The following is a 24,301-nucleotide window of genomic DNA, read 5'->3' as shown; positions in this document are numbered from 1 at the left end:
GCTGTTACAGAAGTGCTGCCATATCATGTGATCTTTACTCAGGACAGTGAAACACCAGGGAGTACCAAGGCCCCTGCCCACCAATCCAACTCACAGCCTGAGTGTCAGTGTCACCAGTCTTATCATCCATCTAATTATAACTCTCACAGTTCTCCAAGAATGGAAGTTTAGGTAGGTCTATCCGTGGGCCTAAAATTAGCCCCCCCAGCAACACCCAGCCAGCCAGACCCCCTCTCTGGTCTGCTGTGTTAGAAAGTAACACACCCGTCTCAGCTCTCAGACCCCAGTCCCTGTGTGGATACAGCAACACATTCCTCTTGGCGTCTTCTCCTCTTCTTCCACGTGAGCGATGGACCATGGAGTTATTAAAGAGAGGAAACTTTTACTACCAACGTCCTGAGTAACATTGTTGGCAGAGAGATCACTGGTTGGTGACCCTGTGGGTGAGGTAAGTGGAAAGCATTGTTAACCACCATTTGCTGTGTGGCTCTGGGGTCTTTGGATCATGGTAGCTATAGCAGGAGTTAAATGGGGAATGGGATTGTGTCTGGGATGGATGGTTTTAACAGTTGTTTACGCAAATAGAGAAAAATATTCAGAAACATTTCATTTTCTCAATCAATCTCAACATTATGCCCTTTCTGAAAACTAGTGCAAACTCATAAGATGAAGACTTTCACTAATTTAACCCTTTTATAGAAATGTCTATTTCAACAAGTGTTCATCCCACTTGGCTCCTAAAAAAACATTTGCCGATGTCTGAGACTAAATGAACTGAATTAGAAAAAAGGTTTATAATGTAATACTGTGCATTGAGTTCTATGTGTTCTCTATCTATCCCTGTCTCTATCTATCCCTGTCTCTATCTATTCCTGTTTATTCTCTATCCCTGTCTCTATCTATCCCTGTCTCTATCTATTCCTGTTTATTCTCTATCCCTGTCTCTATCTATCCCTGTCTCTATCTATCCCTGTCTCTATCTATTCCTGTTTATTCTCTATCCCTGTCTCTATCTATCCCTGTCTCTATCTATTCCTGTTTATTCTCTATCCCTGTCTCTATCTATTCCTGTTTATTCTCTATCCCTGTCTCTATCTATCCCTGTCTCTATCTATTCCTGTTTATTCTCTATCCCTGTCTCTATCTATTCTTGTTTATTCTCTATCCCTGTCTTTATCTATCCCTGTCTCTTTCTATTCCTGTTTATTCTCTATCCCTGTCTCTATCTATCCCTGTCTCTATATATTCCTGTTTATTCTCTATCCCTGTCTCTATCTATTCCTGTTTAATCTCTATCCCTGTCTCTATCTATCCCTGTCTCTATCTATTCCTGTTTATTCCCTATCCCTGTCTCTATCTATCCCTGTCTCTATCTATTCCTGTTTATTCCCTATCCCTGTCTCTATCTATCCCTGTCTCTATCTATCCCTGTCTCTATCTATCCCTGTTTATTCTCTATCCCTGTCTCTATCTATCACTGTCTCTATCTATCCCTGTTTATTCTCTATCCCTGTCTCTATCTATCACTGTCTCTATCTATTCCTGTTTATTCCCTATCCCTGTCTCTATCTATCCCTGTCTCTACCTATTCCTGTTTATTCCCTATCCCTGTCTCTATCTATCCCTGTCTCTATCTATTCCTGTTTATTCCCTATCCCTGTCTCTATCTATCCCTGTCTCTATCTATCCCTGTCTCTATCTATTCCTGTTTATTCTCTATCCCTGTCTCTATCTATTCCTGTTTAATCTCTATCCCTGTCTCTATCTATTCCTGTTTATTCTCTATCCCTGTCTCTATCTATCCCTGTCTCTATCTATTCCTGTTTATTCTCTATCCCTGTCTCTATCTATCGCTGTCTCTATCTATTCCTGTTTATTCTCTATCCCTGTCTCTATCTATCCCTGTTTATTCTCTATTCCTGTCTCTATCTATCACTGTCTCTCTCTATTCCTGTTTATTCTCTATCCCTGTCTCTATCTATCCCTGTCTCTATCTATTCCTGTTTATTCTCTATCCCTGTCTCTATCTATTCCCTGTCTCTATCTATTCCTGTTTATTCTCTATCCCTGTCTCTATCTATTCCCTGTCTATGATCTATTCCGTCTCTGTATATTCCTGTCTCTATCTATTTCCTGTCTATTATCTATTTCCTGTCTATTATCTATTCCCTGTCTCAATCTATTCCCGGTCTATTATCTTTGATCTATTCCTGTCCTGAAGCACAGATGAGGGGTGGCAGGGTAGCCTAGAGGTTAGAGTGTTGGACTAGTAACCGGAAGGTTGCAAGTTTGCAACCCTCCAAGCTGACAAGGTACAAATCTGTTATTCTACCCCTGAACAAGGCAGTTAACCCACTGTTCCTAGGCCGTCATTGAAAATAAGAATTTGTTCTTAACTGACTTGCCTAGTTAAATGGTAAAAAAAAGAGAGCTGGTACAAACCCAGTCAGTTTAGCTATGTGTCTGTATTCTCTGTTTCTAATGCTGGTGACAATACCAATCTTCCCTACGAGGATCTATAAAGTTTATTCATTCAATTATTTATATTCCCCTCCCCTCTCTCTCTCTCTCTTTCTTTTTGTCTCTCTCTCTACCATTCTCTCGTTCTCTTTCTTTTTGTCTCTCTCGTTCTCTTTCTTTTTGTCTCTCTCTCTACCATTCTCTCTCATTCTTTCTTTTTGTCTCTCTCGTTCTCTTTCTTTTTGTCTCTCACTCTTTCAACCGTTCTCTCTCGTTCTCTTTCTTTTTGCCTCTCTCTCTCTCTCTCTCTCTCTCTCTCTCTCATCAGATGGATGAGTTGCAACTGTTATATCTATAGTAACAGTATGGTCCTAGACAGTATCAACACAGCCACCAACCCTCTCAAGATGAGTCTAATGGATGTCTCCAAGATCTTCTCTCTGCTTCAGCCCAAGGAAGAGGATGAGGAGGACAATGAGCATGGCCAGGTACAACCAATGAGCTTGCAGTGCTTTGTAACTTAGCAACCTATCACTGGGACAGCATCGGTAGACTTACACAGCATCAGACCCACTGGGGTGACTTCCCAAGTCGACATGGGTGTGACCTAACTAGGGTCGTATTCATTTGGAGACTCCGTAGCAAAGAGTTTCAAAATTATGTCCAACAGAAAATGTCAACCAACATATCTTATTGATGGGGCGGCAGGTAGCCTAGTGGTTAGAGTGTTGGACTAGTAACCAAAAGGTTGCTAGTCCAACAAGATCGAATCCCTGAGTTGATAAAGTAACAATCTGTTATTCTGCCCATTAACAAGGCACTGTTCCTAGCCTGTCATTGACAATAAGAATTTGTTCCTAACTGACATGCCTAGTTAAATAAAAAATATCTTATTGAACAAGTTCAGATAGCATTGTTTTGTTTTGAGTGTAGTGAATACCACCCAGCAGTGCAACCCAATAACACAGTGTGTATGGTAAGTGGAGGTATAATACTGCTCTGTTCCCCAGGCTCTGAACCAGGCAGTGAGCAGTGATGACGTGGAGGTGTTAGCTGAGCTGTTGTCCCAGGAGAGCTACAGAAAGTCTATCAACAGCAGAAGCGGCTGGGGGATCCCTGTTACCCCTCTACGGACCTCCGCAGCACACGGAAACCTGAGGTGTCTGGAACTCCTGCTGGAGCACGGAGCGGAGGTGAGATATACCGATAAAATTCTTTGGGCTAGCTTCTCCAACCCAGACACCTGACATGGTTTATTATAGGGTTGATTCAAACAACGGTCCATTACTCTATGTTACTGTAAAAGCACGTTGTGACAACTGCTGACATGGTTTATTATATGGTTGATTCAAACAACGGTCCTTTACTCTATGTTACTGTAAAAGCACGTTGTGACAACTGCTGACATGGTTTATTATACGGTTGATTCAAACAACGGTCCTTTACTCTATGTTACTGTAAAAGCACGTTGTGACAACTGCTGACATGGTTTATTATACGGTTGATTCAAACAACGGTCCTTTACTCTATGTTACTGTAAAAGCCCGTTGTGACAACTGCTGACGTAAAAAAAAGGGCTTTCTAAATAAATGTGTTTTAACCTATTGATTAATTATTGTTTGGTGATTGATTGGTTTTACAGGTGGACAGTCTAGATGTGAAGGCCCAGACCCCTCTGTTTACAGCGGTCAGTGGTAAACACCTGGACTGTGTTGTGGTGTTACTGAAGGCTGGAGCCGACCCCAACGGCAGCCCGTACAACAACTGTTCCCCGGTGCTGACCGCCGCCCGCGAGGGAGACGTGGAGGTCCTCAGGGAGCTGCTTCAGTTCGGAGCCGAGGTCGACGTCTGGCCCAAAGTCCCTGAGTGGGCCTCCAACGCCACAGCCTGCAGGGGACCCCTGTACATATCCGCTGTATATGGACACCTGGACTGTTTTAAGCTGCTGCTGCTCCACGGGGCTAATCCTAACTATAACTGTAAGTCAGAGAAGATGCTGGCCAGGATCAAGCAGCACAAGACAGTGCTGGAGATGTGTCTGAGGTATGACTGTGGAGTGGAATACATACAGCTGCTCATAGACTTTGGGGCAGTTGTGTATCTGCCCACGTTGATTATTGACAAGACCACCAAGCAGAACGAGGCGGTGGCGCTGCTGCTCAAGGAGAGAGGTGAGAACATCACACACACTTGTTAAACAGTTATTACAGATTCGTTACATTTGTTACATATTTGACCTTCACACATTTAGTCTGTTCTGTATCTCTAACTGATTGACGGTTGTTAATGATGAGAACACTGGAGACTTTCTCGATTTTCACTGAATTAACTAGAACCTCCCCTGAATTAACTAGAACCTCCCCTGAATTAACTAGAACCTCCCCTGAATTAACTAGAACATCCCCTGAATTAACTAGAACCTCCACTGAATTAACTAGAACCTCCCCTGAATTAACTAGAACCTCCCCTGAATTAACTAGAACCTCCCCTGAATTAACTAGAACATCCCCTGAATTAACTAGAACATCCCCTGAATTAACTAGAACCTCCACTGAATTAACTAGAACCTCCCCTGAATTAACTAGAACCTCCCCTGAATTAACTAGAACCTCCCCTGAATTAACTAGAACCTCCACTGAATTAACTAGAACCTCCACTGAATTAACTAGAACCTCCCCTGAATTAACTAGAACCTCCCCTGAATTAACTAGAACATCCCCTGAATTAACTAGAACCTCAACTGAATTAACTAGAACCTCCCCTGAATTAACTAGAACCTCCACTGAATTAACTAGAACATCCCCTGAATTAACTAGAACCTCCCCTGAATTAACTAGAACCTCCACTGAATTAACTAGAACCTCCCCTGAATTAACTAGAACCTCCCCTGAATTAACTAGAACCTCCCCTGAATTAACTAGAACCTCCCCTGAATTAACTAGAACCTCCCCTGAATTAACTAGAACCTCCCCTGAATGAACTAGAACCTCCCCTGAATTAACTAGAACCTCCCCTGAATTAACTAGAACCTCCACTGAATTAACTAGAACCTCCCCTGAATTAACTAGAACATCCCCTGAATTAACTAGAACCTCCCCTGAATTAACTAGAACCTCCCCTGAATTAACTAGAACCTCCCCTGAATTAACTAGAACCTCCCCTGAATTAACTAGAACCTCCACTGAATTAACTAGAACCTCCCCTGAATTAACTAGAACATCCCCTGAATTAACTAGAACCTCCCCTGAATTAACTAGAACCTCCCCTGAATTAACTAGAACCTCCCCTGAATTAACTAGAACCTCCCCTGAATTAACTAGAACCTTCCCTGAATGAACTAGAACCTCCCCTGAATTAACTAGAACCTCCCCTGAATTAACTAGAACCTCCACTGAATTAACTAGAACCTCCCCTGAATTAACTAGAACATCCCCTGAATTAACTAGAACCTCCCCTGAATTAACTAGAACCTCCACTGAATTAACTAGAACATCCCCTGAATTAACTAGAACCTCCCCTGAATTAACTAGAACCTCCCCTGAATTAACTAGAACCTCCACTGAATTAACTAGAACCTCCCCTGAATTAACTAGAACCTCCCCTGAATTAACTAGAACATCCCCTGTGTTTTGTTTCCAGTTTATCCCAATACTCTGATGTCACTGACACGGCTCGCGATACGGAGCTACCTCCCCGTGGTTAATAAAATGACGTCCATAGACTGCTTGGACATTCCCCAGATACTGAGGAACTACCTGAAACATCTCCCCTGACCTTTATCTCCTGACCTCTGAACTCTGTATGATGAAGACGATGTCACAAATGGATACCCTATATGGCTGTGTCTCAATATGGGATTCCTCTGCTTCATCTCCACTGTTCTGAAAACACATTGTAGGTGAAAGCAATATGGAGGAGGATTTCTGCAAAATGTAAACAAAAAGTGTGATAATTTCATACTGTCTTCTACTGTCTCTACTGAGTGCGTCATGGGCTGCAAAGCCCAGTTTTGTTCTGTTTTTATTGGAAGTGTGAATAATAATTATGCCAAGTTTGCCTTTGAATAGTTGTAGAGGTTTAATTAGAAGAAACACATTTACTTAACTTAATCTCTGTGATTGAATTCAGCACATCGTGCGTAAATGTAATCATTGGAAATTGGTTGAAGTCTACTGAAACCATGGTGAAGACACTGCCCTCTTCTGGACAGTTATATAAGTGCACAGAGCTTCAGGAGAAACATTTTGTAAGTGTAAAGCCATAAGTAACCACTAGGTGTCACACTACCACAGTAAATGTATTCTCCGTCTCTGAAATCACTGCTCACCGTTTGAAAGTAATCTTTAGTCAAGCTAAAAAAAAAAAATGTAATTTGTGGAATCTCTCTCACATTATGAGTGACCTTGCTGAAGACTGAAGTAAGTTCCCTGAGTTAATTCTGAGGCTTTAGCTCAATGACATAGTCTTGTGGATTGAGAAAGACCCAGGTTCAAACCCAATTATTCAATCCCAAGTTCAAACCTGGTTTCAAAAAACAAATAAGCAACGGCACAACGCCTGTCCCCTACTTGATCCAGATAGTTTGCGTGTATGTATTCATATGTAGGCTACGTGTGCCTTTTTAAAAAATGGATGTAGTTCTGTCCTTGAGCTGTTCTTGTCTATTAATGTTCTGTATCATGTCATGTTTCATGTTTTGTGTGGAACCCCAGGAAGACTGGCTGCTGCTTTTGCAACAGCTAATGGGGACCCTAATAAAATACCAAATACCCAAATAAAAAAAACTTGTTTAAACCCAGTCAGTCAGAGGAGCAGCAAACAAACAGGAAGAAGACATTGCCTTATTTTAACAGAATAATTTGTACACACACAGGATATGACATCACATTGCAGGATGATCATATCCTGTCTAACGTCCCCATTGACCTTACGACACAGTTCAGTATATAGAGTTTTTAATTTCAACAGAAGTACAGTTATATCAGAAGTGGTTTGGTTTTTACAGAGAAATACAACGTAATAATTCCCAGTGCTCTTTGATTACATCAAAACATATAGACTTTTCAACGGCCCCTCCCCCTTCACAGTTTCAGAGTTGGCTTTTCCCACAACCAATCAAAACAAACAATCTAAGGTCAGAGAGAAAACATATGTTCCTGCTATTTGTACTGTACAAACATGGTGATGACATTTCAGACTGACAGATAAAATAGAAGTCATACCAGAGTCCAACCCTCCCCCCATTCTAGATGGCAATGTGAATGTACAGTGAACAGCCTAGTAGCTCCAACTAAACTTGTTACTTGTCTTGTTATCTGTTTCAGTGTCCATACATTAGTACCCTGACTGTTCTGAAACCAACTAGAGAAAAGCAACAAGGATTTGTAATGATGACTGTGTGTACATCCCAGTGGCAACCTATTCCCCGCATAGTGTACTCCTTTTGATCAGGGCCTATAGGGACTATACTAGAGAATAGGATGCCATTTGGGACAAAACCAGTGCACAGTATGTATAATGTCTGCTACAGATTTCTCATATCATATCATTACATGGAATGAAACAGTGGAAGGTTGTAAAATAATGACAAGCAGGTTGGTTGTTAAAAGAGAAAACAAAACTTTCAAAGAGTTCATCTCATGTGTCATGCAGAACTCTGGATGCCATAAAACACCATGCATCTGGTACTGAGACTAGAACTGGGTCTCTGGTACTGAGGATAGAACTGGGTCTCTGGTACTGAGGATAGAACTGGGTCTCTGGTACTGAGGATAGAACTGGGTCTCTGGTACTGAGGATAGAACTGGGTCTCTGGTACTGAGGCTAGAACTGGGTCTCTGGTACTGAGGATAGAACTGGGTCTCTGGTACTGAGGATAGAACTGGGTCTCTGGTACTGAGGATAGAACTGGGTCTCTGGTACTGAGGATAGAACTGGGTCTCTGGTACTGAGGATAGAACTGGGTCTCTGGTACTGAGGCTAGAACTGGGTCTCTGGTACCGAGGCTAGAACTGGGTCTCTGGTACTGAGGATAGAACTGGGTCTCTGGTACTGGGGATAGAACTGGGTCTCTGGTACTGAGGATAGAACTGGGTCTCTGGTACCGAGGCTAGAACTGGGTCTCTGGTACTGAGGATAGAACTGGGTCTCTGGTACTGAGGATAGAACTGGGTCTCTGGTACTGAGGATAGAACTGAGTCTCTGGTACTGAGGATAGAACTGGGTCTCTGGTACTGATGCTAGAACTGGGTCTCTGGTACTGAGGCTAGAACTGGGTCTCTGGTACTGAGGATAGAACTGGGTCTCTGGTACTGAGGATAGAACTGGGTCTCTGGTACTGAGGATAGAACTGGGTCTCTGGTACTGAGACTAGAACTGGGTCTCTGGTACTGAGGATAGAACTGGGTCTCTGGTACTGAGGATAGAACTGGGTCTCTGGTACTGAGGATAGAACTGGGTCTCTGGTACTGAGGATAGAACTGGGTCTCTGGTACTGAGGATAGAACTGGGTCTCTGGTACTGAGGATAGAACTGGGTCTCTGGTACTGGGGATAGAACTGGGTCTCTGGTACTGGGGATAGAACTGGGTCTCTGGTACTGGGGATAGAACTGGGTCTCTGGTACTGGGGATAGAACTGGGTCTCTGGAACTGAGGATAGAACTGGGTCTCTGGTACTGAGGATAGAACTGGGTCTCTGGTACTGGGGATAGAACTGGGTCTCTGGTACTGAGGATAGAACTGGGTCTCTGGTACTGGGGATAGAACTGGGTCTCTGGTACTGAGGCTAGAACTGGGTCTCTGGTACCGAGGCTAGAACTGGGTCTCTGGTACTGAGGATAGAACTGGGTCTCTGGTACTGAGGCTAGAACTGGGTCTCTGGTACTGGGGATAGAACTGGGTCTCTGGTACTGGGGATAGAACTGGGTCTCTGGTACTGAGGCTAGAACTGGGTCTCTGGTACCGAGGCTAGAACTGGGTCTCTGGTACTGAGGCTAGAACTGGGTCTCTGGTACTGAGGATAGAACTGGGTCTCTGGTACTGAGGCTAGAACTGGGTCTCTGGTACTGAGGATAGAACTGGGTCTCTGGTACTGAGGATAGAACTGGGTCTCTGGTACTGGGGATAGAACTGGGTCTCTGGTACTGAGGATAGAACTGGGTCTCTGGTACTGAGGATAGAACTGGGTCTCTGGTATTGAGGATATAACTGGGTCTCTGGTACTGAGGATAGAACTGGGTCTCTGGTACTGAGGCTGGAACTGGATCTCAAATGGCACCCTATTACCTTTATAGTGCCCTACTTTTGAACAGGACCCATGGAGCACTGGTCAAAGTAGTGCACTATATAGGGAATAGGGTGCCATTTGAGATGCAAACCTAAAACTGAAACAACACTGTTGGCTGTCTCCAACGCAAAATACCAATATTGTAATATCATATATGATCTGTTGTTTATACAGTATGCACATGTAGCTAGCTGCTAGTCACAGGTAGTATGACTGTTCTGTCTGTTTCCTCACCATTTCATGTAGCTAGCTGCTAGTCACAGGTAGTTTGACTGTTCTGTCTGTTTCCTCACCATTTTATGTCAATTATCTTCTCAAAACTGTGGATGTTGAATTGGAAAATAAATGTAAATAAACCAAATGCTGACTAACTATACAGTCTTCTCCCACCATGATGTCGTTCTGTCAAACCCTCTACGTCTTTCAATAACACACGCAGGACATCAATAGAACAACTGATTCAAATCTAAATGAAATTATTTCATCTAAATGTTATGTAAATAATCTTAGAGTTTGTCAGACAATAACAGTGAAATGTCCCTCACATTCAACAGATCCACATCCCCAGTGCAATGGTGTGGTATTACAATAACAGCCTGGAAAATACACTGGATATATATCTCTGTTTCCCTGTGATATTCACAGTGATATTCACAGTAATATTCAGTGATATTCAGTGATATTCAGAGTGATATTCAGTGATATTCAGAGTGATAATCAGAGTGATATTCACAGTGATATTCACAGTGATATTCAAAGTGATATTCAGTGATATTCAGTGATATTCAGTGATATTCAGAGTGATATTCAGAGTGATATTCAGTGATATTCACAGTGATATTCACAGTGATATTCAAAGTGATATTCAGTGATATTCAGTGATATTCACAGTGATATTCAAAGTGATATTCAGTGATATTCACAGTGATATTCACAGTGATATTCAAAGTGATATTCAGTGATATTCACAGTGATATTCAGTGATATTCACAGTGATATTCAGTGATATTCACAGTGATATTCAGTGATATTCACAGTGATATTCAGTGATATTCACAGTGATATTCAGTGATATTCACAGTGATATTCAGTGATATTCACAGTGATATTCAGTGATATTCACAGTGATATTCAAAGTGATATTCACAGTGATATTCAAAGTGATATTCAGTGATATTCAGTGATATTCACAGTGATATTCAGTGATATTCACAGTGATATTCAGTGATATTCACAGTGATATTCAGTGATATTCACAGTGATATTCACAGTGATATTCACAGTGATATTCAAAGTGATATTCAGTGATATTCACAGTGATATTCAGTGATATTCACAGTGCTATTCAGTGATATTCACAGTGATATTCAGTGATATTCACAGTGATATTCAGTGATATTCACAGTGATATTCAAAGTGATATTCAGTGATATTCAGTGATATTCACAGTGATATTCAAAGTGATATTCAGTGATATTCACAGTGATATTCACAGTGATATTCAAAGTGATATTCAGTGATATTCAAAGTGATATTCAGTGATATTCAGAGTGATATTCAGAGTGATATTCAGAGTGATATTCACAGTGATATTCACAGTGATATTCAAAGTGATATTCAGTGATATTCAGTGATATTCAGTGATATTCAATGATATTCAGTGATATTCAGTGATATTTAGAGTGATATTCACAGTGATATTTAGAGTGATATTCACAGTGATATTTAGAGTGATGTTCACAGTGATATTCACAGTGATATTCACAGTGATATTCACAGTGATATTCAGAGCAATATTCAGAACAATATTCAGTTTGGCTCCCAGGCTACCGCCCGTCATGTTTCTGTCTTGCCGGTTTCTCTAACACTGGGAATCCCCACTCACAGGCAAAGAGTCTGCATCCCCAATGGTATCCTAATCCCTATATAGTGCGCTACTTTTGACCAGAGCCCTATAGGGAATTGGGTGCCATTTGGGATGGGCCCAGAGAGATGAGAAGTCACACACTGGAGGAGGAAAGAGAATACATGCCTGATTCATCACTGCTGCATGAGACTAGTGGGACGCTGGAAGACACTGTTAGGGCATCTCTGTTAGATAGCATCTCTGTTAGGACATCTCTGTTAGATAGCATCTCTGTTAGATAGCATCTATGTTAGGGCATCTCTGTTAGCTAGCATCTCTGTTAGATAGCATCTATGTTAGGAGATCTCTGTTAGATAGCATCTCTGTTAGATAGCATCTATGTTAGGGCATCTCTGTTAGATAGCATCTCTGTTAGATAGCATCTCTGTTAGATAGCATCTCTGTTAGGACATCTCTGTTAGATAGCATCTCTGTTAGATAGCATCTATGTTAGGGCATCTCTGTTAGATAGCATCTCTGTTAGATAGCATCTATGTTAGGGCATCTCTGTTAGATAGCATCTCTGTTAGATAGCATCTCTATTAGATAGCATTCCTGTTAGGGCATCTCTGTTAGATAGCATCTCTGTTAGAGCATCTCTGTTAGATAGCATCTCTGTTAGATAGCATCTATGTTAGGGCATCTCTGTTAGATAGCATCTCTGTTAGGGCATCTCTGTTAGATAGCATCTCTGTTAGGACATCTCTGTTAGATAGCATCTATGTTAGGGCATCTCTGTTAGATAGCATCTCTGTTAGATAGCATCTATGTTAGGGCATCTCTGTTAGATAGCATCTCTGTTAGATAGCATCTATGTTAGATAGCATCTCTATTAGATAGCATCTCTGTTAGGGCATCTCTGTTAGATAGCATCTCTGTTAGATAGCATCTCTGTTAGATAGCATCACTGTTAGGGCATCTCTGTTAGATAGCATCTCTGTTAGATAGCATCTCTGTTAGGGCATCTCTGTTAGGGCATCTCTGTTAGATAGCATCTCTGTTAGATAGCATCTATGTTAGGGCATCTCTGTTAGGGCATCTCTGTCAGATAGCATCTATGTTAGGGCATCTCTGTTAGTGCATCTCTGTTAGATAGCATCTATGTTAGGACATCTCTGTTAGATAGCATCTATGTTAGGGCATCTCTGTTAGATAGCATCTCTGTTAGATAGCATCACTGTTAGATAGCATCTCTGTTAGATAGCATCTCTGTTAGATAGCATCTCTGTTAGATAGCATCTCTTTTTGGGCATCTCTGTTTGATAGTATCTCTGTTAGGGCATCTCTGTTAGATAGCATCTCTGTTAGATAGCATCTCTGTTAGATAGCATCTCTGTTTGGCATCTCTGTTTGATAGTATCTCTGTTAGGGCATCTCTGTTAGGACATCACTGTTAGATAGCATCTCTGTTAGATAGCATCTCTGTTAGATAGCATCTCTGTTAGATAGCATATCTCGTAGATAGCATCTCTGTTAGGCATCTCTGCTAGATAGCATCTCTGCTAGATAGCATCTCTGTTAGGGCATCTCTGTTAGATAGCATCTCTGTTAGGGCATCTCTGTTAGATAGCATCTCTGTTAGATAGTATCTCTGTTAGGGCATCACTGTTAGATAGCATTTCTGTTAGATAGCATCTCTGTTAGATAGCATCTCGGTTAGATAGCATCTCTGTTATATAGCAATTTTGGCATGGCACCCTATTCCCTACTTTTGAACAGAGCCCTAGGGGACTGGTCAAAAGTAGTGTACTCTATAGGGTATACGGTGCCATTTGGGATGCATCCTTAGAAAGCATCTTTGTTAGGGCACAGTTAGATGTCTGTCACTGTTTCTGATTCTACAGTGGAAACTGGCTCGGGGCTATGTGAAGATATCTTACCCAACATTTACTAGTACGATGGATTCTTGGCTTTTCCAAGTACTGTATCATCGTCTATGTAACATATGGTAAATCTACTACTGTGCATTAGGGCTCTGGTGGGGCTGGACTGGGGGAGGGGAGGGATATTTTCTGTTGGACATGAGGTTATCGACTAGCCATGTTGCCAGATCTGTTCTGTTTCAGCTAACCCCTCTGTGTTATAATAGCAGACGGAGTACAAAGCAATCTGGCAACCTGGCTGGTAAAGTAGTAAAACCTCCTGCAGGCTTTTGTTCCAGCCCTGCTCTAACACACCTGATTCAAGATAATCAAGGTGTTGGGGACCAGCTGGTTAGTAGTCTGGTGTGTAGGAGCAGGGTTGGAATAAAATCCTGCAGCAGGGTATCTCTCTAGGAGGAGGGTATCTCTCCAGGAGGAAGGTATCTCTCCAGGAGGAAGGTATCTCTCTAGGAGGAGGGAATCTCTCCAGGAGGAGGGTTGGACACCACTGATCTAAAGCAATTATTCTAGGAACACTTTCTAGAGATACCAGAAATCACATCATCCTTTTATTCACTTTTTTTTACTGAAATAAAAACATAAATTACACACCATTTTTTAATAATTAATTCATATAGGGCCTATAAGGCAAACAAAATGACATAAAACTATAATATAACTCTAATAATTGTTTTATATCACATTGTGAGTATTGGAGATACAACGATATATCACATTGCACAAGTTGGCACTTTCTTTTGAAAAATAATTAATATGAGAGATTTTATGCACTCAAAATTCTAACTTTAAAAGAACAAAACATAGTCCTATAAACGTAGACATCTAGTGGTTATTTCTCTCTAGTGTACAACATTCTCCCCCTGCTAAACACTTCAGAATGTGAACTGAAAGCTGACAGCAGTTTGATGGCCTCCCTGTTAGTGCAGTATTCTTAGTTAAAACAAGGGAATGGTTGGCTGTGCTTTTCTCAACATATGGAGATTAAACAAAGCTATAAAAAACACATTTGGTTCATTGTGAATGTTAATTACTTTACAGCTGAACCAAATGAAAGACATGTTGAATCTGTCATATAAAGTTGTGATTTTTGTCATTTTAGTCAAGGAATCAAATGACAGGTGTTGGTCCAATCAGACAGACAGGTGAGACAGACAGACATTCTAACTGTCTACCTGCTCAGTACTCAGACAGACAGGTGAGACAGACAGACATTCTACCTGTCTACAGCTCAGTATTCAGACAGACAGGTGAGACAGACAGACATTCTACCTGTCTACAGCTCAGTACTCAGACAGACAGGTGAGACAGACAGACATTCTACCTGTCTACAGCTTAATACTCAGACAGACAGGTGAGACAGACAGACATTCTACCTGTCTACAGCTCAGTACTCAGACAGACAGGTGAGACAGACAGACATTCTACCTGTCTACAGCTTAATACTCAGACAGACAGGTGAGACAGACAGACATTCTACCTGTCTACAGCTCAGTACTCAGACAGACAGGTGAGACAGACAGACATTCTACCTGTCTACCTGCTCAGTACTCAGACAGACAGGTGAGACAGACAGACATTCTACCTGTCTACAGCTCAGTACTCAGACAGACAGGTGAGACAGACAGACATTCTACCTGTCTACCTGCTCAGTACTCAGACAGACAGGTGAGACAGACAGACATTCTACCTGTCTACAGCTCAGTACTCAGACAGACAGACATTCTACCTGCTCAGTACTCAGACATTCTACCTGTCTACCTGCTCAGTACTCAGACAGACAGGTGAGACAGACAGACATTCTACCAGCTCAGTACTCAGACAGACAGATATTCTACCTGCTCAGTACTCAGACAGACAGACATTCTACCAGCTCAGTACTCAGACAGACAGACAGACAGACAGACAGACAGACAGACAGACAGACAGACAGACAGACAGACAGACAGACAGACAGACAGACAGACAGACATTCTACCTGCTCAGTACTCAGACAGACATACATTCTACCTGCTCAGTACTCAGACAGACAGACATTATACCTGCTCAGTACTCAGACAGACAGGTGAGACAGACAGACATTCTACCTGCTCAGTACTCAGACAGATAGACATTCTACCTGCTCAGTACTTAGACAGACAGACATTCTACCTGCTCAGCACTCAGACAGACAGGTGAGACAGACAGACATTCTACCTGCTCAGTACTCAGACAGACAGACATTCCACCTGCTCAGTACTCAGACAGACAGACATTCTACCTGCTCTGTACTCAGACAGACAGGTGAGAGAGAGAGACATTCTGCCTGCTTAATACTCAGACAGACAGACATTCTACCTGCTCAGTACTCAGACAGACAGACATTCTACCAGCTCAGTACTCAGACAGACAGACAGACAGACAGACAGACAGACAGACAGACAGACAGACAGACAGACATTCTACCTGCTCAGTACTCAGACAGACATACATTCTACCTGCTCAGTACTCAGACAGACAGACATTATACCTGCTCAGTACTCAGACAGACAGGTGAGACAGACAGACATTCTACCTGCTCAGTACTCAGACAGATAGACATTCTACCTGCTCAGTACTTAGACAGACAGACATTCTACCTGCTCAGCACTCAGACAGACAGGTGAGACAGACAGACATTCTACCTGCTCAGTACTCAGACAGACAGACATTCCACCTGCTCAGTACTCAGACAGACAGACATTCTACCTGCTCTGTACTCAGACAGACAGGTGAGAGAGAGAGACATTCTGCCTGCTTAATACTCAGACAGACAGACATTCTACCTGCTCAGTACTCAGACAGACAGACAGACAGACAGGTTAGACAGACAGACATTCTACCTGCTCAGTACTCAGACAGACAGGTGAGACAGACAGACATTCTACCTGCTCAGTACTCAGACAGACAGACAGACAGACAGGTGAGACGACAGACATTCTACCTGCTCAGTACTCAGACAGACAGACATTCTACCTGCTCAGTACTCAGACAGACAGACATTCTACCTGCTCTGTACTCAGACAGACAGGTGAGACAGACAGACATTCTACCTGCTCAGTACTCAGACAGATAGAGATTCTACCTGCTCAGTACTCAGACATACAGGTGAGACAGACAGACATTCTACCTGCTTAGTACTCAGACAGACAGACATTCTACCTGCTCAGTACTCAGACAGACAGACATTCTACCTGTCTACCTGCTCAGTACTCAGACAGACAGGTGAGACAGACAGACAGTCTACCTGCTCAGTACTCAGACAGACAGACATTCTACCTGCTCAGTACTCAGACAGACAGACATTCTACCTGCTCAGTACTCAGACAGACAGACATTCTACCTGCTCAGTACTCAGACAGACAGACATTCTACCAGCTCAGTACTCAGACAGACAGACATTCTACCTGCTCAGTACTCAGACAGACAGACATTCTACCAGCTCAGTACTCAGACAGACAGATATTCTACCTGCTCAGTACTCAGACAGACAGACATTCTACCTGCTCAGTTCTCAGACAGACAGGCATTCTACCTGCTCAGTACTCAGACAGACAGACATTCTACCTGCTCAGTACTCAGACAGACAGACATTCTACCTGCTCAGTTCTCAGACAGACAGGCATTCTACCTGCTCAGTACTCAGACAGACAGACATTCTACCTGCTCAGTACTCAGACAGACAGACATTCTACCTGCTCAGTACTCAGACAGACAGACATTCTACCTGCTCAGTACTCAGTGTTGCTTCATCTGTTCTGTCTGTTTTAACTGGTTCAAAGGAAACCCTTTGTGACCCAACACTCAGCCTCTGTGATGGACACAATGATTTTACCCTGTCAACAGTGTTTGGTGTGTAGTAGATTATGTAAATGTTGTATTGATGTTACGGCTATTGATTTCTTCCCTGACCTGCCGTAACATCATGGATAATGGCAGACATCCAACTAGATGAGCCTCACTAAACAAAAACATAGTCAAAACGAAGAGAGGGAACAGAGAGAGAGCGAGGGAACAGAGAGAGGGGGAGGGAACAGCGAGAGAGGTAGGGAACAGAGAGAGGGGGACGGAACAGAGAGAGAGGGAGGGAACAGAGAGAGAGGTAGGGAACAGAGAGAGAGCTAGGGAACAGAGAGAGAGGTAGGGAACAGAGAGAGAGGTAGGGAACAGAGAGAGAGAGAAGGCAGAGAGAGGGAGGGAACAGAGAGAGAGGGAGGGAACAGAGAGAGAGGTAGGGAAAAGCGAGAGAGGTAGGGAACAGAGAGAGAGGTAGGGAACAGAGAGACAGGTAGGGAACAGAGAGAGAGGTAGGGAACAGAGAGAGGGGGGGAAGAGAGAGAGAGCAGAGAGCAAAGAGAGAGATAGACAGGGATAGAGGGGAGGGAGGGAGAGAGAGAGAGAATGAGAGAGAGAGACAGAGAGAGAAAATGAGAGAGAGAGACAGAGAGAGATACAGGGTAAAGAGAAGAGAGAGAGACTATTTGCACATCATTACAACACTGTATATAGACATAATATGACATATGAAATGTCTCTATTCCTTTCGCGAGTGTATTGTTTACTGTTAATTTTGTACTGTTTATTTCAGAAAGATAGACAGAGGGGATAGAGAAAAGAGAGAGAGACAGAGAGAGAGACAGAGAGAGAGAGAGATGGTCTGACCAGTCTTTGATGGGACAGGTGATGCTGACAACAGAACTTCTGAGAAACATCGGAACCAGCCAACAGCTCTCCTGTCTGTCAAAGTGGCACCCTACCCCACTATGTAGGAAATAGGATGCCACCTCAGCCTCATTATTACAGTGCACCTCAGGCCACAATCACAACAACATAATCCTCACAGACACACACATCAACACAACACCTGTCATCTACACAGTTATACTGTACTGTAGGTAGGTGGACTCACTAGTTCTGGTAAAGAAACATTAAATATGCTTACTTCAAATATGGAAAAACGCCAGAGCCTGAAAAGAACCAAATAAAAGCTATCTCCATGAATCCAGGACATTCAGATGGCGATGGTGGGGTTGAGGGATGTAGTAGTAGATTCCTGTACAGTACAGTTCAGTATGGAACAGTAGTGTCTACTGAAGGAGAGAAGCATTGGAACTCAGAACTAAGAACAGTTAGAATGAAGTGAAGAAGTTACAATCCATAGTTCTCCAGTCTCCTGGGTGACTACTCACAATGAAACATCATTGGTCCTTCCTTCAGTGGTTCTTTTTTTCGTCGTCAATTCTTCTTCACAGGACGATGATGTAATCTTCCAAACAATTTAGTTTGAGTGTTTCTCAGAAAAAAATAGATGGTCCTTGGAAAGAGTCTGTTTCTCTATTTCTTAAAAGGTGTTAATCTAGTAGAATTGTCGTGCCAGAAAAGAGACCTCGTTTTGGCCTCGTTTTGATTGACTGAATTCAAAAACCTCTGCTTGTGCCAAGTCCTCTGTTAAGTCATACTGTCCCAGGGGTAGGGGGTCCTGGGGAGGGGGGTAGGAGGGGGCACGCATCTGTTCACACCTGGAAGGCAGGTGCAGAGTAGGGGGCAGGAAGGGAGAACAGAGTAGGGGTCAGGAAAGGAGAACAGAGTAGGGGTCAGGAAAGGAGAACAGAGTAGGGGTCAGGAAGGGAGAACAGAGTAAGGGTCAGGAAATGAGAACAGAGTAGGGGTCAGGAAGGGAGAACAGAGTAGGGGTCAGGAAGGGAGAACAGAGTAGGGGTCAGGAAAGGAGAACAGAGTAGGGGTCAGGAAGGGAGAACAGAGTAGGGGTCAGGAAGGGAGAACAGAGTAGGGGTCAGGAAAGGAGAACAGAATAGGGGTCAGGAAAGAAGAACAGAGTAGGGGTCAGGAAAGGAGAACAGAGTAGGGGTCAGGAAAGGAGAACAGAGTAGGGGTCAGGAAAGGAGAACAGAGTAGGGGTCAGGAAGGGAGAACAGAGTAGGGGTCAGGAAAGGAGAACAGAGTAGGGGTCAGGAAAGGAGAACAGAGTAGGGGTCAGGAAGGAGGAGCAGAGTAGGGGTCAGGAAGGAGGAGCAGAGTAGTGGTCAGGAAGGAGGAGCAGAGTAGGTGTCAGGAAGGAGGAGCAGAGTAGGGGTCAGGAAGGAGGAGCAGAGTAGGGGGCAGGAAGGAGGAGCAGAGTAGGGGGCAGGAAGGAGGACCAGAGTAGGGGTCAGGAAGGAGGAGCAGAGTAGGGGTCAGGAAGGAGGACCAGAGTAGGGGTCAGGAAGGAGGAGCAGAGTAGGGGGCAGGAAGGAGGAGCAGAGTAGGGGGCAGGAAGGAGGAGCAGAGTAAGGGGCAGGAAGGAGGAGCAGAGTAGGGGTCAGGAAGGAGGACCAGGGTAGGGGAAGAGGTAGAGAGCAGAAGTCAAGGGGTGGAGAAGTGGATAACCAGAGAAACATGGTCAGTATCGGATCAGAAACAGAACATTGTACACAACATCTAGTCATGCTTTCACAACAAACAGGCAACTACAACTATGCACTACGGTGTTCATCACTGTGTTATTGTTGTAGCATATAATATTAAGATCATATGATGATGCTTGAGGATGGAAAATACACATCTCTGCTCTAGCAATGACACAAGGGAAAACTAGAGATGCTATTCAAACAATCCCTGAATCAGGCAAACACGAGGACCCGGAAAAAGAACATTCTTCCAGCACAAATATGAAATCCGGAGTTTCCAACGGCGATGGAGAGACAAGTGTTTTTCCGGCTTTGCTGATTACATGTTTGATTGAATAGCACCCCGAGACTAAGGAAAGTAAGCGCGATCAAAATAGATTGAAAAGAACAGAAAGCTGTTGGACTACAATCTAGGAGCATCACAACAACTATTCCACAGCCAATATCAAACCGTGAATAATCAATATTTGATGATGGAAAGTTGAAAAGTTGCCATGGCATCATCTTGAAAATCACAGTGTCGTTGTGTTGTTAACTGATTAGAGACACTGTTTCTCTATGGAGAGCCTTGAGAGTAAAATAGAACATACTAGATCCACACGCTCTAATGCCATTGGTAATCATAGTAGTTCTGATTTCTTATCAGTTGCCATGGCATCTTGTTGCATTATCTCTACAGTAAACAAAACTCTAATGAATGATATACCTTTATCATTTTCAAACCATGTCCATAAAACAAGAACCTCTTTCTGAAGATGATATCTAACAATGAATCTGAAAATTCAAGAGCAGTACTTCACCTTGTGCCAACCACGTAACACACACATTTACTGTCAAACACAGATGTAACACACACACACACACACACACAGAACAGTACAGTACTGTGACACACCAGACCAAACACAGAACAACACAGTTCTGACCCATCCAGGGCTCTATTGTAACAAGCCAAACCTGGTGGTAAATCTTGGTGCTGGTAGTAGAGCTATAGGTCCTGGATTGTGTCGGAAATATCTTTGCTATTTTTACAGTCTAAACTATGAGGAAACTAACTGGCGGTGGTGTGGAAGGGCTGGTGTTGACGAATAAACAAGTTAAACAAGTCTAACCTCGACTTATTTACCTCGACTAACCTGTACCCCCGCACATTGACTCGGTACCGGTACCCCCAGTATATAGTCTCATTAATAACCTGTACCCCTGTATATAGTCTCATTACTAACCTGTACCCCCGCACATTGACTGGGTACCGGTACCCCCAGTATATAGTCTCATTACTAACCTGTACCCCTGTATATAGTCTCATTACTAACCTGTACCACCGCACATAGACTCGGTACCGGTACCCCCAGTATATAGTCTCATTACTAACCTGTACCCCTGTATATAGTCTCATTACTAACCTGTACCCCCAGTATATACTCTCATTACTAACTGGTACCCCCAGTATATAGTCTCATTACTAACCTGTACCCCCGCACATTGACTCGGTACCGGTACCCCCAGTATATAGTCTCATTACTAACCTGTATATAGTCTCATTACTAACCGGTATCCCCAGTATATAGCCTCATTATTAACCTGTACCCCCAGTATATAGTCTCATTACTAACCTGTACCCCCAGTATATAGTCTCATTACTAAACTGTACCCCCAGTATATAGTCTCATTACTAACCTGTACCCCCAGTATATAGTCTCATTACTAACCTGTATATAGTCTCATTACTAACTGGTACCCCCAGTATATAGTCTCATTACTAACCTGTACCCCCAGTATATAGTCTCATTACTAACCTGTACCCCCAGTATATAGTCTCATTACTAACTGGTACCCCCAGTATATAGTCTCATTACTAACCTGTACCCCCAGTAAATAGTCTAATTACTAACCTGTACCCCCAGTATATAGTCTCATTACTAACCTGTACCCCCAGTATATAGTCTCATTACTAACCTGTACCCCCAGTATATAGCCTCATTATTAACCTGTACCCCCAGTATATAGTCTCATTACTAACCTGTACCCCCAGTATATAGTCTCATTACTAACCTGTACCCCCAGTATATAGTCTCATTACTAACCTGTACCCCCAGTATATAGCCTCATTATTAACCTGTACCCCCAGTATATAGTCTCATTACTAACCTGTACCCCCAGTATATAGTCTCATTACTAACCTGTACCCCCAGTAAATAGTCTAATTACTAACCTGTACCCCCAGTATATAGTCTCATTACTAACCTGTACCCCCAGTATATAGTCTCATTACTAACCTGTGCCCCCAGTATATAGCCTCATTATTAACCTGTACCCCCAGTATATAGTCTCATTACTAACCGGTACCCCCAGTATATAGTCTCATTACTAACCTGTACCCCCAGTATATAGTCTCATTACTAACCTGTATACAGTCTCATTACTAACCTGTACCCCCAGTATATAGTCTCATTACTAACCTGTACCCCCAGTATATAGTCTCATTACTAACCTGTATATAGTCTCATTACTAACCTGTACCCCCAGTATATAGTCTCATTATTAACCTGTACCCCCAGTATATAGTCTCATTACTAACCTGTATATAGTCTCATTACTAACCTGTACCCCCAGTATATAGTATCATTACTAACCTGTACCCCCAGTAAATAGTCTCATTACTAACCTGTACCCCCAGTATATAGTCTCATTACTAACCTGTATATAGTCTCATTACTAACCTGTACCCCCAGTATATAGTCTCATTACTAACCTGTATATAGTCTCATTACTAACTGGTACCCCCAGTATATAGTCTCATTACTAACCTGTACCCCCAGTATATAGTCTCATTACTAACCTGTACCCTCAGTATATAGTCTCATTACTAACCTGTACCCCCAGTATATAGTCTCATTACTAACCTGTACCCCCCGTATATAGTCTCATTGCTAACCGGTACCCCCAGTATATAGTCTCATTACTAACCGGTACCCCCAGTATATAGTCTCATTACTAACCTGTACCCCCAGTATATAGTCTCATTACTAACCTGTACCACCAGTATATAGTCTCATTATTGTTCTTTTATTGTTCTACTTTTCATTTTTTTTTTTTTTTTACTTTAGTTTATTTCGTAAATATTTTCTCATCCCTTTTCTTAAAACGGCATTGTTTGTTAAGGGCTGGTAAGGCTATTGGGCTAATGTCCAGGATAAACAGACACACCAGCGCAATGATGCTTAACCAGCCTTAATTAAGGGGAGGGCTACACCTGGTTTTTAATCAAATTATCAAAATGGGGAGGGGGGGGGCAATTTTTAAAAATGTTTTTTAAATACGAGATTCACCGTCATAAAAAGGCACATCTCTCTTCCATGGGCACTGGGGTCATGGCTGGATGGGCTGCGCTTCCGCTCTCTAAATCCATCCCATTATCAACTGTGTTACTGCTAAGACCTGCTCTTCCTGGCTCTTATAACTTCCCATTAGCGCTGCATGAAATTGTCACTTTTGCACTTGTTTTTAAGGACACAGCTCAAATATTGCCATTCCTCCCACCTCAGCGCAAGTCAGCTGATGGTAGACAGGTAAATTGCGGAACCTGGCATTAGGGCTGGAAAAATGCCATTGCCGAAATTGCAAACTACGTTTGACACTTGCGCCTCCTTAGCAGCAGCTAAAAATAGAGCACCTACACTGAGGAATGTGTCATCAGAAACAACATTCACAGAGAGACTACACACATCTGTTATGATGGGTCAAAACGGTACAAAACACACATCACATCAACAATGGCAAACAACACATCTGTTATGATGAGTCTAACGGTACAAAACACACATCTGTTATGATGAGTCTAACGGTACAAAACACACATCCAACTGGCGTTCTGAACACCTTCTGCATTTTCACTTCAAGATAAGATTATATTCACCATGAAGCATAAAATCTGTCTTTTCATTGGTGTTTAGCAGTCAAACGATTGACAAGGCTCTTCTGGGAGATAATGTGTGACTAGATTTGACGCTCTTGGAATGGTTGTAAATCGATTTTTGTAAACAGAAAGAGAAGATCAGGTCAGACATGGTGAGAGGCGTAGGTGAAAGAGTGATGTGTGGTGTGTATGTACGGAGTGTGTGTGTGTGCGTGTGGGTGTGTGTATGTACGGAGTGTGTGTGTGTGTGCGTGTGGGTGTGTGTATGTACGGAGTGTGTGTGTGTGTGTGTGCGTGTGGGTGTGTGTATGTACGGAGTGTGTGTGTGTGCGTGTGTGTGGGTGTGTGTATGTACGGAGTGTGTGTGTGTGCGTGTGGGTGTGTGTATGTACGGAGTGTGTGTGTGTGCGTGTGGGTGTGTGTAT

At 42.8% G+C, this 24,301-nt stretch overlaps 2 protein-coding genes across 4 annotated transcripts in view; one reads left to right on the top strand and one right to left on the bottom strand.

Moving 5' to 3' along the window:
• Positions 1-209: 209 nt before the first annotated feature.
• Positions 210-10,122, top strand: LOC110504578 (ankyrin repeat and SOCS box protein 12). Of its 3 annotated transcripts, none has more exons than XM_090220139.1 (6): positions 246-448; positions 2,222-2,312; positions 2,789-2,948; positions 3,471-3,653; positions 4,103-4,631; positions 6,100-10,122. In XM_090220139.1, exons 3-6 carry the CDS (start codon positions 2,793-2,795, stop codon positions 6,231-6,233), a joined length of 1,002 nt encoding a protein of 333 aa, XP_090076265.1. In that variant the 5' UTR covers positions 246-448; positions 2,222-2,312; positions 2,789-2,792; the 3' UTR covers positions 6,234-10,122. The 3 variants fall into 3 exon arrangements, with proteins under 3 accessions (XP_021439019.3, XP_090076265.1, XP_090076266.1); XM_090220140.1 differs by having other exon boundaries at positions 251-448; positions 2,227-2,312; XM_021583344.3 differs by lacking the exon at positions 2,222-2,312 and having other exon boundaries at positions 210-448.
• An 8,683-nt stretch (positions 10,123-18,805) lies between these two features.
• Positions 18,806-24,301, bottom strand: part of arhgef9b (Cdc42 guanine nucleotide exchange factor (GEF) 9b) — a 93,842-nt gene continuing 88,346 nt past the window's right edge. Inside the window, 3 exon segments of the mRNA XM_090220135.1 lie at positions 18,806-18,941; positions 18,943-19,046; positions 19,049-19,069. Of these exon segments, the coding sequence (XP_090076261.1) occupies positions 18,885-18,941; positions 18,943-19,046; positions 19,049-19,069 (182 nt within the window). The 3' untranslated portion in view covers positions 18,806-18,884.

The sequence above is a fragment of the Oncorhynchus mykiss genome, chromosome 25 (genome assembly GCF_057628025.1).
Source record: "Oncorhynchus mykiss isolate SJ-2025 chromosome 25, ASM5762802v1, whole genome shotgun sequence".
NCBI lineage: Eukaryota > Metazoa > Chordata > Actinopteri > Salmoniformes > Salmonidae > Oncorhynchus > Oncorhynchus mykiss.
Note: the sequence above shows the minus strand (reverse complement) of the source record. Positions and strands in the feature narration are given on the sequence as shown.

Excerpts from the sequence above, each read along its gene's own strand:
- LOC110504578 (XM_021583344.3), top strand. The coding sequence starts at position 2,793 with ATGAGTTGCAACTGTTATATCTATAGTAACAGTATGGTCCTAGACAGT. Across the intron at positions 3,654-4,102 it reads TGCTGGAGCACGGAGCGGAG|GTGGACAGTCTAGATGTGAA; the intron begins GTGAGATATACC and ends TTGGTTTTACAG. Across the intron at positions 4,632-6,099 it reads GCTGCTGCTCAAGGAGAGAG|TTTATCCCAATACTCTGATG; the intron begins GTGAGAACATCA and ends TTTTGTTTCCAG.